The sequence below is a fragment of the Canis lupus genome, chromosome 23 (assembly GCF_003254725.2).
Source record: "Canis lupus dingo isolate Sandy chromosome 23, ASM325472v2, whole genome shotgun sequence".
NCBI lineage: Eukaryota > Metazoa > Chordata > Mammalia > Carnivora > Canidae > Canis > Canis lupus.
Genome location: NC_064265.1, coordinates 24,624,751 through 24,642,888, shown reverse-complemented (window position 1 = coordinate 24,642,888; position 18,138 = coordinate 24,624,751). Strand labels below are relative to the sequence as shown.

The 18,138-nt window shown below is 35.9% G+C and overlaps 1 protein-coding gene across 8 annotated transcripts in view; it reads right to left on the bottom strand.

Annotated features, from left to right (window-relative positions):
- SATB1 (SATB homeobox 1) overlaps positions 1-18,138 on the bottom strand; it is a 101,187-nt gene that overhangs the window by 46,976 nt on the left and 36,073 nt on the right. For all 8 annotated transcript variants that reach the window (XM_035705137.2, XM_035705139.2, XM_035705138.2 and 5 more), the window contains 2 exons: positions 5,870-5,981; positions 3,136-3,590 (listed from right to left, as the gene is read on the bottom strand). In XM_035705137.2, coding sequence (XP_035561030.1) covers positions 3,136-3,590; positions 5,870-5,981 — 567 coding nt within the window. The remainder of the gene's footprint in view (positions 1-3,135; positions 3,591-5,869; positions 5,982-18,138) is intronic.

The window sequence follows — 18,138 nt, the reverse complement described above, 5'->3', positions numbered from 1 at the left end:
GCATAACTGAATGAATGACATATGCTAAAAGCTGGTATCTTCAGTAGCAATTAAAGAACATATGCCCATCAATTCAGAAGGGGAAAAAGTCCTTAGAACAAGGAATTATATGAATTTCACCATAAATTTTCAGAAAAGGTAAACTTTTTTTTTTAATAGTCAAGTGTGAAAGTCTTAAGAGGGGGATTTTAGAAGACCCAATTCGGATGATGATAAAATTCTATAGTTAAGAGTTAAAACATGATATTCAGGATTTTAAAGTTTCACAGAGCTGTCAATGACTAAAACAGTCTTAATTCATGATAGCATTATCTATTACATTAATGTTTTAACATACTGTTTATAGGGTACCAGTTTCTTTATCTGATTGTATCATATAATGTTGCATTTGCTGTACATATTTTACATTAATTTTTTAAAACTTGGAGTTGGAACTGCACATTGTAATAAGTGCACACAAATGTGTGATGTGCGATTTAACTCTGCAGAGCTCCTTGTCTATACATATGCATTAGCATGTGTATTTTCGTACTCCACACTCACACCATACACTCTCACTCTGCACCTGCTTTTATTGAAATGCATACACTTTGAAATAAACACACTACATGCATTCATATGAATGTATAATCATTAAAATAAATGCAGCTGTGTGTGCGCGCATGTGCATGCGCGTGTGGTTTTTAAGTATGACCACCAAAAACACATGTATGCTTCCATGTTCAAAAGCTTGTTCCCAAAAAGTGAACACTGAAATACACATAGAAAATTACTCTTATTTAAGTCAAACAGCTTCAAATATGACCAATATTCCCACTTTGAATGAAGATACCAATTACCAATAAAAAGGTTTAAACCCAAATCCCTCTATCACCCAGGGCTCCAAATAATTTTTAGTAGTTAACTTTTCTAAATTAGCAATTATTAATAAAGAAAGCTCGATACCAAAGCTGTCACTTTTTTCATTCCCCTACCACCCTCAGAAAAATTTAAGCCACTGTTTTTGATGTTAACCACAGAGATAATTATCTTTTCAAAGAGATTAATATGGTATAAAGAGAGTGAATTCTAATTCTGCCTTCTTTCTAGCAACGAATCCTAGAGATATCCATGGAATCAATGTGAGAAACAAATGCAGAACAAATGGTCAACTCTTCAGAGTAACAGTGTGACATCATAACCCAAGAGAAGAAAAACTGTGCCGATGGATAGTAATTTCACACATCGCTCAGCTAACCTCTCTTGTCATTCTTCACCATATAAAATACATTCCTTAGTGCTTTAAGAAATAACAAATTGTTCAATTTTTAAAACACTTATCAGTAAATCTGTATTTCATTTGTGTTTATGTCAATGTTGTCTTCATGGGCTTTCAATTAAATTGACAAGCATTTTACTGATCTTTTATGTAGAGACCTATTTTTTGCCCAGGACTGAGAAATACTAGCAGTTACTGCTATTTCCAAAAATAAAGAATGCTGCCAGAAACAGGATGTCTAGAAGCCTGATTTTTGATTCATTCATTCACTTAATTTTCAAAATAATTACTTCTCAATTGAATATGGTGTCATGAAATGTACCAGCTAATAATGAACATATTTTTTATGTTGTAAAAATATAGAACTAGGTAAAATCATACAATTTTAACTTGAAACATAACCTTCTACAACTACTCTTTAAAAAAGACAAATGATGAACAAAAAACAGATAAAGAAAGTGAAAATAAACACCAGTTAGTTAAAGGCTTTTTCAGGCCTCCTAACTTTCAATCCAGTTAAGGCAAGACAAAAATAAGTCACCGCTGGGATTCTCCTAGGTATGGAAACTCTGCCAACAAGGAATTAATACTAGATTATTTTCGTACCAGAATCACATTCTTATAATCATGTCATAAACAAAAAAAACTTAAATATGAAAGGAAAGTATGAGTCAAGCCAAAAAACAAATTGACAAAAGAACAGTGGTAAAACAAGAAAGTTGAAAGGACATAATGTCCTCATTTCTAATCAAAGTTACATGTTCTCTTGGTTTTTTTAGTATGCCTGGGCCAAAAATAAACACTATACATATCATACTGAATTCCAAAAAAAGAGATTTTAAAAAAAATCCTCTCATTCACAATTTAATAGAATGAATTTGTTTTGGACTTTTCATTTTAGGCCTTCCCATATCATATTATCACTCTTTTTCCAGGTCCCTCTAAACATCTTCCCTGCTGATAATATCTTCACAGGTATTTGCCCAGGAGGACAAAGGTGTGAACAGGAGGGGTGTATGTAGATCTCCGGGAGAAGTCTTCAAACTAAGGCCCACAGGCCAAACCTACCCTTGGGGCCTGTTTTGTAAATAGTTTTGCTGAAACACCAGGATACTCACATCCACTCACCTACTGTCCGTGGCTGCTTGACATGCTACACTGTGACCCAGCTCTTATGGCCCTCAAAGCCTAAAATATTTGCTATCTGGACTATTACAAAAAAGATTTGCTGATTTCTGATCTAAAGAACGATGTTTGGAGGAACGCAAACAATAATGTAATGAGGAGAGAGGACAAAGCTAAGAAACCTTTTATGTTAATAAGCCATATGTATACATATATGTATCTCCCCTCTCCCAGTGGCTGCTCAAATTACATGGCAGAAACTGCTATTGAGTCCTACAATGTTTTTGGGTTTTCTTTCCCCTGAAAGTTGTAGAGGAACTTAAACAGGGCACATTTACATACTTAGGTTTGATACAGGGGTAACAGGAAAGCTAGTAGGCTAGAAGCCCAGAGCCCTACCAATGGCCTTGACCAAGTCACGAAACTTCTCTCAATCTGCTACTACTACCAGTCGATGATCTCATTATGTAAAAGCACAGGTAATGCCAGCTTGAAATATATTTGACATTGAATGTATTCTTTCAAGGCTCCTGAGTCAAGATCTATCTGTACATAGTTCTTTCTTGGTAAAGGAGGTTTATGATTGGGAAAGGAGTGTCAAAACTTGGGCACCAGCAAGAACAGACAATATGGTCCCGCCACAAGAAGGATTAAATATGAGTAAGCACAGAGGAAAAGAATAAGCATTAGTAAAAGACTAGTTAAGAAAGAAGAGAGAAAAGAGAGAGAACCATTACAAAGAGAAAACTGACCTGAGTTCTGTTAAAAGCCACACGTGCAAATACTGCCTGGGAGATTCCTGCTCGTTTCAGTTCATCACGTACCCACTGGTAGATTTCGGAAGACACCTCTGTGTTGGTTGAAACCTGTTGCTCCAAAGGCTTATTCATAGATCTACTGACAGGGGGAGGGTGGTTCAAGTATTGTTGGTTTAAGGACTGCTGGGCTAAAAGTCTATTCACTGCATACTGCTGGTTCAGCAGCTGAGCCATCACTAGCTGCTGGTTGACCAATTGAGGACTGATGGGCGTTGACACGAGCCCAGGGTGCAGGTTCGGTAGAGGGGTCCGGACAGAGGGCTGGCTGCCATGGGAGAGCTGCGCGGGGGACGGAGGCTGCTCGGCTGTGTTCCCTGGGACCGGCTGCTGGCCAAAGTTGACGTGATTGGCCCCTTGCTGGGATAGTTCAGAAAGACTATCCATTTCAACTAAAGCAGACAAAAGTAAAGTCATGTTAAGCCAATGGTGATGGGTACCGATAAGGATTTCCAACCATTTCCTAAACAGAGACAGTAGGCACAGGGCAATTTAAGATCCAATTAAACTAAGAAAATTTCATGATGCCTATGTTTTTACTTTTCTCTTCTGCACAATATTAAAAACTTTGACAGGGGGACTACTTCAGGTACTTTGGGGCTAATTTTATAATGTGGTTTAGACTTAAGGCATAAAATTAATTATTTTCAAAGTCTATGTGACTAGTTTTGGAGTCAAACTATTATTCACTCTTATTTATTACTCCAAGAAGGCTTATAAGCAATGGCTATTTTAAAACAGCTTCTAGAAGAACACCGATTGCTTAATAGCAACTAGAGCTAAGAAAATACATGCACTAAAGAAAAAATTAATATATGTGTATTTTCTCATGATATATACTAACTTTTACTCACGGCAAAAGGTTTGAAAGGGAAAAGACAGCGTGTTATCTATGTTCAATTGTTACCTAGCCATGAACGTATAAAGAAGTAATCAACATAATAAATAAAGTGATCATAATGATAAGTAATAATAACTGAGTGTATTGAGCACTGGGTATCTTATATGGTTTGCTTCATTTGATTCAAACTACCATGTGTGGCAGGCATATCTGCAAGAGAATGAAGCAAATGATTTACTGTATTGCAAGCCAGTGTACCCAGTTTTGCTAAGACCCAAATGTTTCTTGAAGAAGCTATGGCTATTACCAGATGCTAAAGACAATCTTTCAAGGAAGGGGCGGGGAGTCATCCTGGTACAATGGTGATACTGTCACGATTTTGCAATTTATTATCACCCACCAGGATGAATGCTTCTCCCTTGGCTAGGTCCCTAATGTGGATTGGCTGAGAGTCAGCTGTAAGTGTGTCAAATGCTTTGCTGTTGCAAGGAAGAGACTGGTTTGATGCTCTTAAATGCAAAGGCCGAGCACGGTTGGTGTATGTAAATAGGTGAGTCTTTTCCAAATAGCACAACATGCTTCCCATGTATAGACTCTGGCTTGATTTTAATCATCATTTCTCTTTTTATTAAATATTCAGGCTTTATATTTAGAGGAACTTATCATATTGCTATAATCACTGATATATGCAAAATATAACTAAGAATTGGGAAAGAAACCTTCCATTTCTACCAGTGATATCAGCCCAAGTGGGCCATTCACAGGGAATAGTAATTCAAGCAATTATTCCAAAAATGATGCATTGTCTTCATTACAGCTCTAAGCTATAAAAGGCAAAGAATCTGTTTTGGTAGATGGATGGCTTTGCTTCAAATATTAAAAGCTAAAACATGCTCAAAATTCAGGTTCTCTTGTTTCTTAAAATCTTTAGGAGAAGTCATTATTGTTGTTGTTGTTATTAAATGAATGCAATGGAAGGAAAGAGAAACAGATTTAAACAGAGCATAATGCTATGCATATTAAACATCCCGTTCCTATATTATTTGGAAGGTACAAGTATGTGAAAGAAAACATTAATAGAAATTAAAACATTAACCTTGATCGCAGTGTTTGCTTTTGCAACCCTAGCAAACTCTAAAGGGAGAAAAACATCATAATCTAAATGCTCAGGTACAACACACAACTTTTATCTGTCGTTTTACACTGCTGATAATTTTTAATGCATTTCCTGCATAACGCATATTGACCTGAAGCTACATGTAAAGATGGGCTGCTACACTGGAATTAAAAGTTGAGAAATGGTTGTAATGATGTCTCTGGTATGGATGGTAAAGCAGTGCACTCACCGAAGTGCCTATCTAGAGGGGCTGGGGATTAGAGCTATAAAAATCACTTGATCTCAATTGTGGAAACTATAAATACAATTTAATTTCCTTAAAAATTGGGTGTAAAAATAGGCACTTTCTCTTTCTCTGAAACAAAAACAAAACACATAAAAGCATGATTTATCTCTGAGAGAAATCACAGCTAATATTAGTTATTCAAGGCCTGGTTAGGTCTTCACTGAGATGTTAAAAAATGACAGCTTCCCTCCTCCCGCCTCGATTTCCTGCATGTCTGACAACCAAGTCAGTTTGGCTGATTTAAACACAAACATTTATTGAATTTAATTATCTCATTATACTCATACCCACTCCCCACCCTCAAAGAAACATTCTAAATTGATCTCTAATTGGGCAATCACAAGACCTGGCTTTAGATGTGACTTTGATAAACCCCCAAATGACACATAATGGTATGTAGCCACCACTGCAACAGTTTTTTGCTTACCCATCATATCTTTTGTCTTCTTGAAATGTTTGTACCACCTTCCAAATTCTTGACATTTTGCTGCTGAGACATTTGCATAGTAAGTGCTGTTCACAATGGAAGAAATCATACTCTGCACGAAGAGGGGGGGGAAACATTTGTAATACATATCGGCACAAGATGGAACACAAAAATGATTTCAATTGTGTAAATGGTATTTTTTTTAATCAACTGAGTACCAATACTTATTTGTTTCACACTCTGGCCTAAAGCCTCAACTTCTTAAAATTCATCAAGTAGCGCATCAAATGCTTATTTAAGTAGAAAGCAACAGCCCACTGAGACCAGGATAAAGCTATCAAACCAACAGACTTTGCTCTAGTATTCAGGGAACTTCTATCAATGTCATTTATTCTTAGGCTGACAAACTTTCACTGATCCCAATAAATCCAAGTACGTGAAGATGACTTTACCATTGCAATTCACAAATAAACACTACTTCGAGGTTAAGTAGCTATACTCTACATCCCTGCTATTCAAAGTATGGCCCAGGGACCAGCAATATTGGCATCACCTGGAAACCTAATGCATAATTCTGGGTACTGTAGTCTAGCAAAATCCCCAGGGGATGTGAGTGTGCATGAAGTTTAGGAAACACCACTTGCACTTTCTACTCCTATTATTTGGGTTTCAACTGGAGGTACGTTAACTACAGTAATGCTCTTCAAAGGTTAACTAACCATATTTGAGGAAAAAATTGACTATTCACAGAGATCCTCATTCACAGAAAGAAACATTCTATAGTCTTACTGCTAGTTTCAAGTAAAGTTGAGTTCTGAATTTCAAACTAACCATAAAATTTTAAAATATACATACTACACGCTTACTAAATTTCTCAAGGATACCACAGAAAAGAAAATGACCTATTTTGTTACTTGTCTTTATTCTGCTTTTAACAAAAACCCTGAAAACAAAGTTAACAGTGTAACATATAAAAATAAAGACAGGAATGAAAATAATTTTTGAGTTGCTTTTTTAAAAAAAAAATCTCATTTTCAACAAACACTTTTCTTCCCAGAAAATTTGGATATGGTAATTTGAGTAATTTAATTCATTGTTATTTTTAACCTTAATGCCCATGTTACCTAATAAGCAGTTCAATTAATCTCCAACTGCATTTTAGGAATACTTAGACTTCCACCACTCATCCTTCTTCTACTCCTATGCGGAGTAACATGAGAACTTACATTTCAGACTTCAGTTGGTCTATGGTGAAATAGTTTACAGAAGGCAGCATTGTTTAGGAGGCAGGGAACAACCAGAAAAGCCAGTTTGGAGACAAAAGTATTTTTATATCATTATCTTCTTTAAGCTACTTCTAATTTAAAGCTCTTTTGGTTATTATTGATTCTTTTGACATCGATTATCAGTGTTAATTTTGTAACATGAACACACTCCTGTAATATATAGCTCCTGGGGATCTTTGAAGAACCTCCAGTGAAGGATAATCCAGAATTATATTATTTATGTAAAACATGGCTATCTTTCCTAAGAGGCACTGTCATTTTTTTTCTTTTTTTTTTTTCTCCTCCTTTTTTGGACACTTTCTACTTTATTATAGTCATTTTCACATTTTATTCCTCTAAAAAGACATTCTTCATATGCTTGTGATTCTCTGCCATTAATCCAGTAGCTTGCAATTTTACTAAGAGCCTCTCTTAGTCCAGACTACAAAAAGATACTTAGCAAGGTTGCCAAAACCAGAGCCAGATTACCTGATCCAGTTAACAATCCGTCAGCTTCAATCATACTTACTCTATTGTAATAATGGATCAATAAAGTCAGACATTAATAAAACTATTGAGATTGCTGATGGATAATGGTGATTTTGCAAATGGATGACAGGTGATATTCTTCCACTTTGGTCCAATTTTTAAAAAATTATTACTCTTATTCCTAGACATTTTGGCAGTTTCTTAAATGTCAATATAATACTACATATAAGTTTTAGATGTAGTTTATGTCTTAGTTTTCAGAAATGTATGGGAATTCTCTAAATTTTACTAAGGGCTCTGACAAACATTCAGTCTATTTCAGTTTGCCATGAGTTCTGTATATGAAATTTGCGTTTTGCCGCACACCTACTATGTGCCTGGCAGGTACGAGGGATACAAAAGTAGATTAAGACACAGCCTCTGCCTATAAGAAGTTCACCATCTGTTAGTAAGACAGATACATAAATGGATCACTTCAATTTAATGTGATTCAGTAGACCAACAGTGGAAAATATATGGGGGGACAAAAGGAAGACTACATGGTATGTGGAAAAACAACCCATCTGAAATATTTTTATAACATTACAGCCCATATGTAATAGTGCTATGTAGTTCATTATTATCCATATGTGGAAAATAATATCCATATGTGCATGATCATCAAAGCTTCCTCCTGCCCTAGTTTAACCCTAACTTGGAAGGCTCTGTCCTTAAGTGACTTTCTGGATGCTTTCTACTCTGTCAAGTGGTGTGTGCTTAAGAAACTCTGATTAATGTAAATATTAGCCTAAGCAAGACGTAAATCAAAAAGCTAATCCGCAGGTTATGACACATGCCAATGCCACTATTTAAATTCTCTGACTTTCTGTGCTTTCAGGGGGCCGGGAAATATTCCATAATTCAGGTAACTTGAGGTAAGCTCTGTTTTTTTTGGAACAACATGCAGTAATCTGTACAACTAAACTGCTCATGTGGCCACTGCATGAGGACATTTTCTGTGTGTGGTAAAATCCCTATTGAGAATCAAGTATGGCATCTGACTACACTATCAGTTTCAAGGGTAAGAAAGAGATTTCAAAATCTTTGGGGCACATGGCATTTCAAAGATCATATTCAATACTGATTCTTAAACCGAGAGAATCATAAAGAAACACCTATTACTTGCATAACACAAATAACAAAGTCAAGAGGGAGGATATTATTTTTCCTAGAGGATGGGGATATGTAGGGCGTAGGCAGACCAAAATCCATGTTTTTAAGGAGAGATGCCTGGGATTCTTATGTCAATCAAAAGACTCTGGTCTAAACAGACTACAATAAGTTGTGAGTTTATGCAGCTCTGGGGCTCCATATTCTTTTCCAGTACAAATGTCTGACATATACTAAACACATACTAAATATTCATCTGATGAAAGAGAATAGTTAAATCTGCATTCAAGTCCAAAATGTGTAGCACATTGGCAATATGACCTAGTGCAAGGTAACTGACTCTCATTCTATCATAATCCCCCTTACTAAATGGGAATCATGGCAGCACTCACTTCATAGGATTGTTCTGAGAATCCATTCATTCAGGTAGTCTCTTTCATTCCTTTGGTATATATCGACTGAACTCCTACTAGGTGCCAAGCACTAGGCAAGTTACTAGAAAAATAATGACCTAAAGAGAGATAGTATCTACACTTACATAGACAATAAATAAAATGATGAATGTTATGCAATTAGCACAGAGCTGGGAACATACCCGAGTATGGACTTAAGAGATGTTAATTACTATGACAACCCTCTGCCTCCTCCTCCTCACTGGCTTTTATTATATGATCACATTTCAGATCAGTCAAAAGACTATGCTTTAAATAACAGAAGAGTATCAGAATTTTCAAGTGATATATTTTTAAGTCAAATACACTTTCTTATGGAGGACAGAGAGTATACTAAGTAAATTAAGTTGTAAGTTGGGTCAAGGGATAACTAGAAACACCAAAGGAAAAAAGCATTCCACCATTAGTTTCAACATTTTCCAATCTGGCAGTATCTTGTGAAGCTGGCCTCTACTGGGAGCAGGCATCAGGAAGACATACACCACTTCTTTGACTTGGATTTTCAAAGCATGCCCTCTCCCCTCTTTGGCTAACAGCAGCACATCCTTCAGGACACAGTTCAGTTATCCTCACTTCTGCAAAGCCTTTCTGACTTGGTGTCCCTTGGCACGTAGCACCTCCCCAGCACTCTTCTTGCTGTTAGGAGTCTTGCGTCTTATCTCCAAAAGGCCTGGACCCACCACAGGGCTGGGCACATATTAGGTGATCAATCAAAGGATTAAAGGTCACTGAAATTAGCCATTACTGCAGGCTACCAGAAAATCCTTTTTTTTTTTTTTTTGGTTCCTAAAAGGTCAAAGGTAATGGCAGCTTGTCACATGAATCTTTTAAATGCATCATTTTTAGCTGTCATGATAGAACTCAGTTTAAAGAAACTTTGTTCATTAATTTGCAAGAGATCCCTTCCCAGGTTTTTCAAAATACATCCACACAGATGTCTCGGAAGTCGCAGTGCTCGGTGGTTATGTTATTCCAGTTCTCTCTCTCGGTGTCTATTTATACAAGCTCTCCAAAGCACTTTGAAAAAGGCACAACTTGTATCGCAAGTTTTCCTATTCAGTGGCCGGTCTATGCAGAATGTCAGTGTGCAGGGAATAAAATAATCAGGCTGACCAAACTCAAGTCAGCTCAGATCCCAAGTTCAAAAGCTGCACAGTGCACCAACCAATGAATAGGCCACAGCTTCCAGCGTTGGGAAACGCAATCTGAAAGTTGGCAGAAATTGGCTGTGGGTCTCATAACCCCAGTGTGACACAATATTCTCATCCTAGGAGCCAAGTTGTAAGCTTTTCTAAGATCCATAAAGCACATGTCTGCTCCCTATGAAGAGCTTCGGTTCTTTCTGAGAGTCTGCTGAAGTTCCGATCTGAAAGAATGCCATCTTCACAGAAACCCCAGTACTCTAGAATGATACCATCTGCCACAGGCTGAGCTTCCTTTTCAGCCAAATACATTATTTATAACCTTTCTAATTGTGAAAAGGTAAGGGTGGAATTTTTCTAAAGCCCGACTTAGATATAGTTAGAACATTCTGAACCTTTGCTCTCAAATACTGCAGGTCTCCAAATGTGAAAAACAAAAACAACAAAAAAACCCCATAAGGAATTGGTTGAGGTCATATCATTTTTCAAAATATTATATATTCTTTCAAACCCCTACTAGAATATAACATACGCGGTAGGTATATATTTAGAACACATTTAGAAACTGAAGGAAGATTATTTTATTTTTCTACTTGGTCATCTTAGTAGCCAATGAAGGGGTTTTAGGGAGAGGTGAGGCCTTCTGGAAAAAAAAAAAAAAAAGGTTTAGCAACTGGGGAAAGGCAGTGATCTGATTACCCTTAAAATTGCTTTGTTGTGCCTTTAACAACAACAAAAAAACCCACCCCAAAACAATGCTAATCAGGTTATTCAATCATTTAAACCAAAACTGTTCATGCTTTTCTGCCAAATCAACCAACCACAGCAAAATCTGTTATCTCTGATTGCTCAGCTTCCAGTCAAAAAACAGTTAACCCCCACTATACCAAAAGTTTTCCAAAATACCCTCCCAGCTCTGCGTGCTCATGGAGAATAAAGAGAAAGCCATGTCATCTTGAAAGGGTAATTGAAGTGCTGTACCATATTTGCATATTACAATATACTCTAATAAACTAAACAGCCTGTCCCGGAAGCCAGCAGCTCCCTAGCATTTCATCTGATCTCCATACTGACTTTTTGTGCACTGTGTATATATATTTTTAAACAGGACTGTGATATCATGATCAAAACTTACTGAGGACTTGCTGACGGTTTAACTGAGGTGGGAGGAGGTAGCAAAAGCATCTACAAAATGGTGGCTCACCCATGCTTAAAGCTTTCAGGCTCCATCAGCAGAGAGGGCAAAGGCTACAACATCTTATTTACACAATTATCTAAATACGATTAAACAGCTGATGGACAAATATTAAACTGGAAAATGTATAGTCATTTCAGCTTAATGTAATCCTCTTTCTGTAAACACCCAGGATGATTTTTTTCAACCAGAACAGTCCTGACATCTCATAAGCCTAAGGGTGAATAGCAAGAGATTGTTTTTGATAGTTATAAATATTCAAAAGACATGCAGACCATCTGCTTTCATAATACAGGTAAAGCAAGACTGAAATGGTGACTGCTGTATAAAAATGATTCTTTTAACAAAGTCTTCCTCTCCTCGAAAACTATAAAGACAGATGTCAAAAACTGTTTACACAGAGCAATCAGGAGCGTGCAAAATGTAATATTCCTTTTACACACAGTGCTTGCTAAAGAGATTTTTTTTTCTTTTTCTTCCCATCTGTGTGTTGCAACACATTTCTACAAGTTAAAAACATTTTTTTCAAACAGAGATCTCATGAATACCCAAAAACATGCTATCTGGTTTCTGAATGCTAATTAATTTCAACTAAGGAATCTGAATATCTTTTTCTGTAGGAAGGAATGTATGTTTTGAAATTGGAATACTCTAGAGACAGCAAGGGAAATAATCTTGCTCAGGTTTAATTCTATAAGGCGATTTTCATGTTTCTACCTTGTCTGTAATATATATCTGTTATGTCCATGTTTTAAATGAAAGCACATTACTGCTAATGTCTTTGGCATAAAGTCTAAAATAATTGTTTTCTGAAATAAATGCTCGCATATGTAAAATGTATATACAGAAACCTTTAACTTCTCAGTCGATGCAGAGTGATGCATAAAACCCTACAGTTAATTTTCAGGTCTGGAACACTAATCTTGACAGTAACCTTTTTATGTATTGTATTAATGGCACAGAGGCATTAAGCACCTTTTTATAATTTTCAATAAAATGAGCGTTTACTGAACAATCTGTCAAACTGCTGGCTCTCTATTCTTTTACATTTTTATTTTTCGAGAAGTGTAACTTCATATACTCTGATGTCCCTCTGCTTTCTCCATGTCCTGTCTGCCGATGGCCTGAATTTTCACAGCAGTTTTTTTTTATATGCGTGTGAAAAGCTCAAAGGTCAAACTTTAATTTTGGATCAAATGGAATCAACTTCATGTTCAAATACAATTTTAATAGGGATTCTCAGCAAATGGAGTTTTCTTTTAATCCCAAAGGATATTGAATACTACAAATAAGCTCTACAAAAAAGGCACCACATGAGATGGTGACATGGAGCGAATTTGTTGAAAATTAACAGGTAGTCCCCCATCTGGTATTTGGGGGTGGGAAGGAAGGGAAATGGGTTTCAATTTATGAGAAGCAAATGGCAGGATTTCTAAGTGTAATATTCTGTTTGTGCATGTTAGCTTATGTTCCCCAAATCTTTCCCTCTGGATCCTCTATTGCTTTCTAAGCCATTCTCTTGGGAGATACAACTGGGGCATATTCAGAATCTCAATTTGTTGAGAAGAGACTAATCACTTATAAATTTTACTTAAACTCCAGTTGTCATAGTTATGGCTCTTGCCATCTTGATCAATCCCAGTGCCTGAAAACAGCATTTTCACAGAAAATAACCCTTGTATCATGTTAAAAATGGAATCTCAGAACAAAGCTCCAAAAGAATACAAAAGGAAGCACAGAGAACACATCTAAACCTGTTTTACTTTTCTTACATTTCCTAAAGATGAAAATGTAATTGTTGCAAAGCACAGAAATTTTATTTAATTATTTAAATATCCAATTCATAATTTTTAAAGGAAATGTTGGTTCACAGTTCACATGGTTTTTCCACATTATTGAAGTAATTTCACATAAGGCCAGGATACTATCTTTTGACCAGATTCTCTCTTTTTGTAGAAGTACCTTATTCTAGATCTTTCTTACTACACTGAAACCTTCTTATTCGAATTAACTAATATGTTAGTAAAGCACTTAAATTAGAAAATATTTGTTAAAAGATGTATTATGACTAGGTGCATGTAATATTTTCAAATTAACTGCACATAGAGGCTTACGTTTGTTCATCTGCGCAATAGGCAGGGCATTGAACTAGATAATCTCCAAGGTCCCTTCTAACAGCTTTGACAGTCTATGAAATCTACATGTATTCCCAAACAGATCCTACAGGGTCTTCTTCAATGATTTAAGATTGAATTGTAAGACACATCATCCATTTGCAGGTACTCACGGCAAATATCCCAATCACTGTTTTATTTTTAGGATGGTTAAGTTCCTACCCCCCCACCACCGTGGTGTCTTGCTTATAATGTGATTATTAAACATACGCTCATCATTATTAAATTAAACATACCACTCCAAATAAAGTTTTCAGAAGTTTTTCACTAGATTAATCTAAATCAAAGGACTTATTTTACAGCAAATATTGTTTCCTAAGATTCTAAATTTTAGGCACTCTGTACCAACTTGCAAATTTGAGAAATGCTTGTGTTTATTTTTTCCTCTGATGGTCCTTGTGTAGTTAGATCTCCCATCCTTTATGGAGATTGAAATGTCTAGTATCTGCATTTAGACATAGCAGAAAAAAAAAATAGCAAATTTGTGTTCAGTTCCAGGGGTTCTAAATAAAGCATTTTGAAAAATGTTAAGCCACAGAGTAAAGGGACTGAAGTAGTTTGAATCCATTTTTTCAAAAGTAAATATAGCTGACCCTTGAACAACCTAAGTTTGAACTGTATGGGTCTATTTATACGCAGGTTTGTGTGTGTGTGTGTGTGTGTGTTTTTACAGTACTCTAATATATTTTCTTTTATGATTTTCTTAACATTTTACTTTCTCTAGTTTACTTTATTGTAAGAACACAGTATAGAATATATGTAACGTGCACAATATGTGTCAATCAATTGTTTGTTATCCCATAAGGCTTCTGGTAAACAGTAGACTGTTAAGTTTTTTGAGAAGTCAAAAGTTGTATGTGGATTTTCAACTGTGCAGGGGGTCAGTGTTGCTAACCTTGTGCTGTTCAAAGGTCAATTATAGTAGAATTAGGTTCCATAACTCTTTACAGATTTTATACTCCTTCTCTGCATTCCCTCATGTGAAATTATTAAGATTTTAAGCTATGACCTGAAACTTGGGGAGAAAAGACAGTCTAGCTTTCAGCTTTTTATGAACCACAAAACTCTCTTTGGAAATCTCATGAAACCTTTGGAAGTTCTCACCACATATACTCCCAAAAGTAACTTATAACTTCTAGGTCTGCACAAAGTCCTGGAAGCCCATTACAGGGTCCATGGATCTCCTCAGATATGATCCAAGATTTCACAGGAGGCTAAAGACTAAATCATGTCCTTGATTTCTGTGTTTTATTAGTTATTACTGTTAACCAAGACTTCGTGTATCTACTTGATAAATATAAACCAATGTCACATCTGGATTAGGTCACAGAAAAATCAAATTAATCTGTCTTATCTTTATCAATATTATGAAAATGCTTCACAGTTTTGGAAACTGCCACAAACTGGTAATCATCTCTTTAGGAGTTATAGTAAAATGACAAAAATGTATTACACAGGTTGGACATCAAGAGATAATGAGCCCCGTCCATCACTGGAGGTATGTGCTCTTGGCTAAGCTGGTGCTCATGCAGAAGGGTGGACAAACCAAGTCCCTGAGGTCCATTCTGGAATGGCTGAACAGTTATCTACACTTGCAGCTCTCCCTAAATTTAGGTGATTTGGAGCCTTTATACAGGTGACTTTTACACATTATGTGTTTATAGCTCTAAACAGTCTGCAATGCCAAATGTGGACTTTAGAACATCAATTGAAAAATGGACATTGTGAGCCCATACGGGGTGGGACTGTTAACATTACTACGTTGGCAGCATCAATATCTTTGTATATAAATCATTTAATTCTGCTATTGAAATTTTCTTTCTTTATATTATTTTTTAAATATGAGAAATGGGCAAATGGAACTAACAGTAAAAAAGCATGGACCTCAAATATAACACAACTGAGCCAAGATGAAAAGTATTAGCTGTGCTGAAATATACATTAGATTACAGAAGAAAAATTTTAAACATGCATATAAATATATTTCAAAAGATTGTGCTTAACAGTGACATGTAATTAGGTCTTTCACAGCATTTTTTCCATCTCTGGGTCCCTTGTACCTCACCTCTAAGACCACTGTTCTGCTTACAAACATATAGATTTTTACATATATCCGAGACTATCACAACATAAGCAAAAAGACGGGACAGCCTAGGATAACAAGTTACTTAGAGAAAAATTCAGAAGTAATTGCTCTTGGTTATATTAATTGAAAATTCAGAATTAAGTAAAATAAGAAAAATATTTTGTACAGTGGAATACTACAGACCAGAGTATCTATAAAATACTACTAAAAAAACTTCTGATGTAGTTTATTGGTTCATGAAATTAATCCCATGAGGCTATGACAGCTCCATGAATATTCCTGAGATCCTACTGTGTGCCAAGATTCACAACTGCAGTGATGAATCAGACTTAGGCCCTTTGTGACAGTTAATCACAATGCAAATCGAGCCCAGTGAGTCTGCACATAATCTCAGAATAGTATGGAAAGTACTATGATGAATCCACAAAGACAGGATGGAGCCCTGAGTGCAGGAAGTGAGGATGAGAGGAGTTCAAGAAAAGGACACCAGACAAACTCCCACCCAGTTGACAGTCTCCTTAGGCATCTTTATCCTCTCTGGACATTGTCTAATCTAAGAGTACCTTATTTACTAAACTTACAAATGAGCATTTAAAGTGCAAAGTTTAGCCTTCCCCCACTTCCATCTTAAAATTCATAGGAACTTTATAAGGATTCAAAGGATGATGCTAAAAGTGGTCTTCACCGATGAGAATGGACCATAACACAGTCCTTTGATTTTTCTACACACGAGAAGTTCTTGGTTGTTTCCAAAAAAGGTAATTAAAATCTTTTATAGAGCAGCAGTTTCTTAAACTATGCAGCACCTCCCAAGTGAAATTTCAACCTCTCAATCCCCATTGTTGCAGAAAAACAGCCAAAGTTATGGTACACTTTAACAATTAAGAACTGTTCTATATATTTAACACGTATTAATTCACATAATTCTCATAACAATCCTGAAAAATCAGTACTATTCTCTTCCTACTTTATAGATAAGGGAATTGAGGCATGGAGAGTCACTTCCCAGAGCTGACACAGCTGGTGATGACAGAGCTCACATTCTTGACTCCTAGGTAATGAATGCTACAAGCTCACTCATTAAAGCGACAGCAAAAAGCAAGGACATACAAAGACTCACATAAAAGTGACAGAATGAAGTTGAAGAAATATATCACTTTGAGAAATAGTTCCATTAAGAAATAAAAAGAAAACGAAATCAAGCTCTGTCCTATGTCAACATAACCCAGGAGTTTCAATACCTCTCTGGAAATCCTATTGTGACGGCTCATCAAGTTAATACTTGTTTCAGGTAGCTCCACAGTTTTTAACTGCCTGGGAACAAATACTGGATTGACAATAGAAAGAACAAACCTAGGAGAATCAGTGGTACCCAATGACGAAGTCCTCTCTCTTCTTTCTCATTTGGCTAAGAATGAGATCTCAAATAGTGCTAACAAAGTGTTAATCTTTTCTTCACTTTCAATCTATCATCTGGTTTGCATCTTTAATCCCTTTGAGTAAACTAAATTAGGTTAGCATTTTTATGGGAAAATATTGCAATAAAAGATAATATTTTTCAAGAAGAAAGAAAAAGATGATGGCTAAAAAGGATAAAGTTTTAGTGTAAAAATGAAAGAAAAAAAAAAAAACTATTGAAGGAAGTCAGCTACCTTCTCTACAATGAGGAATTCTGCAACCTTATGAATTGTCCACGATGAAACTCGAGCACCCCATAATAATACTGCATATTAGAACACAATACAATCTTACATTTCTGAAGCGCCCTTCATGCAAGCATCCCAGGGTGCTTTACAATCATTATGAGTTAAAATTAAAACTGAAGCACATACAATTCCTAATAGAATCATTTTAAAAATGCTAAACAGAACAAATAACTTTTAAGTCTAGATTTAAAAGTCCCAACAGCCAGAGCGTTCCTTACTTCAATTGGCAATGAGCTGCAGAGCCGGGCTGAGGCTCTCTCCTGTTATGTTAAAGGCTCTCTTATGTTTTTTATACTCGGAGCACGTTATGATCAAGCAGTTTCCAATGAAACAGGAAAAAAAAAAATGGGTGCGTGTATCTGTTTGTTTTGATTATTATGAATTTAAGGTCTTTTGTTTATTTGTTTACGAATGTGTTTGGCCAAATCTGACATGAAATAAAGCAGGTTTAAAAAGCAAATCCAGATAGAGCCCAACTAGAAATTTAAGTAGTAATTGTGCAAAAAAGACACTCAAAAAGCACTCTAAAACTAGCTCTATTTTAGCAAGAAAATCAGATTGATTAGCATGATTTGGTTAACTTTTTAAAAAAACAATTAGAAAATAGCATT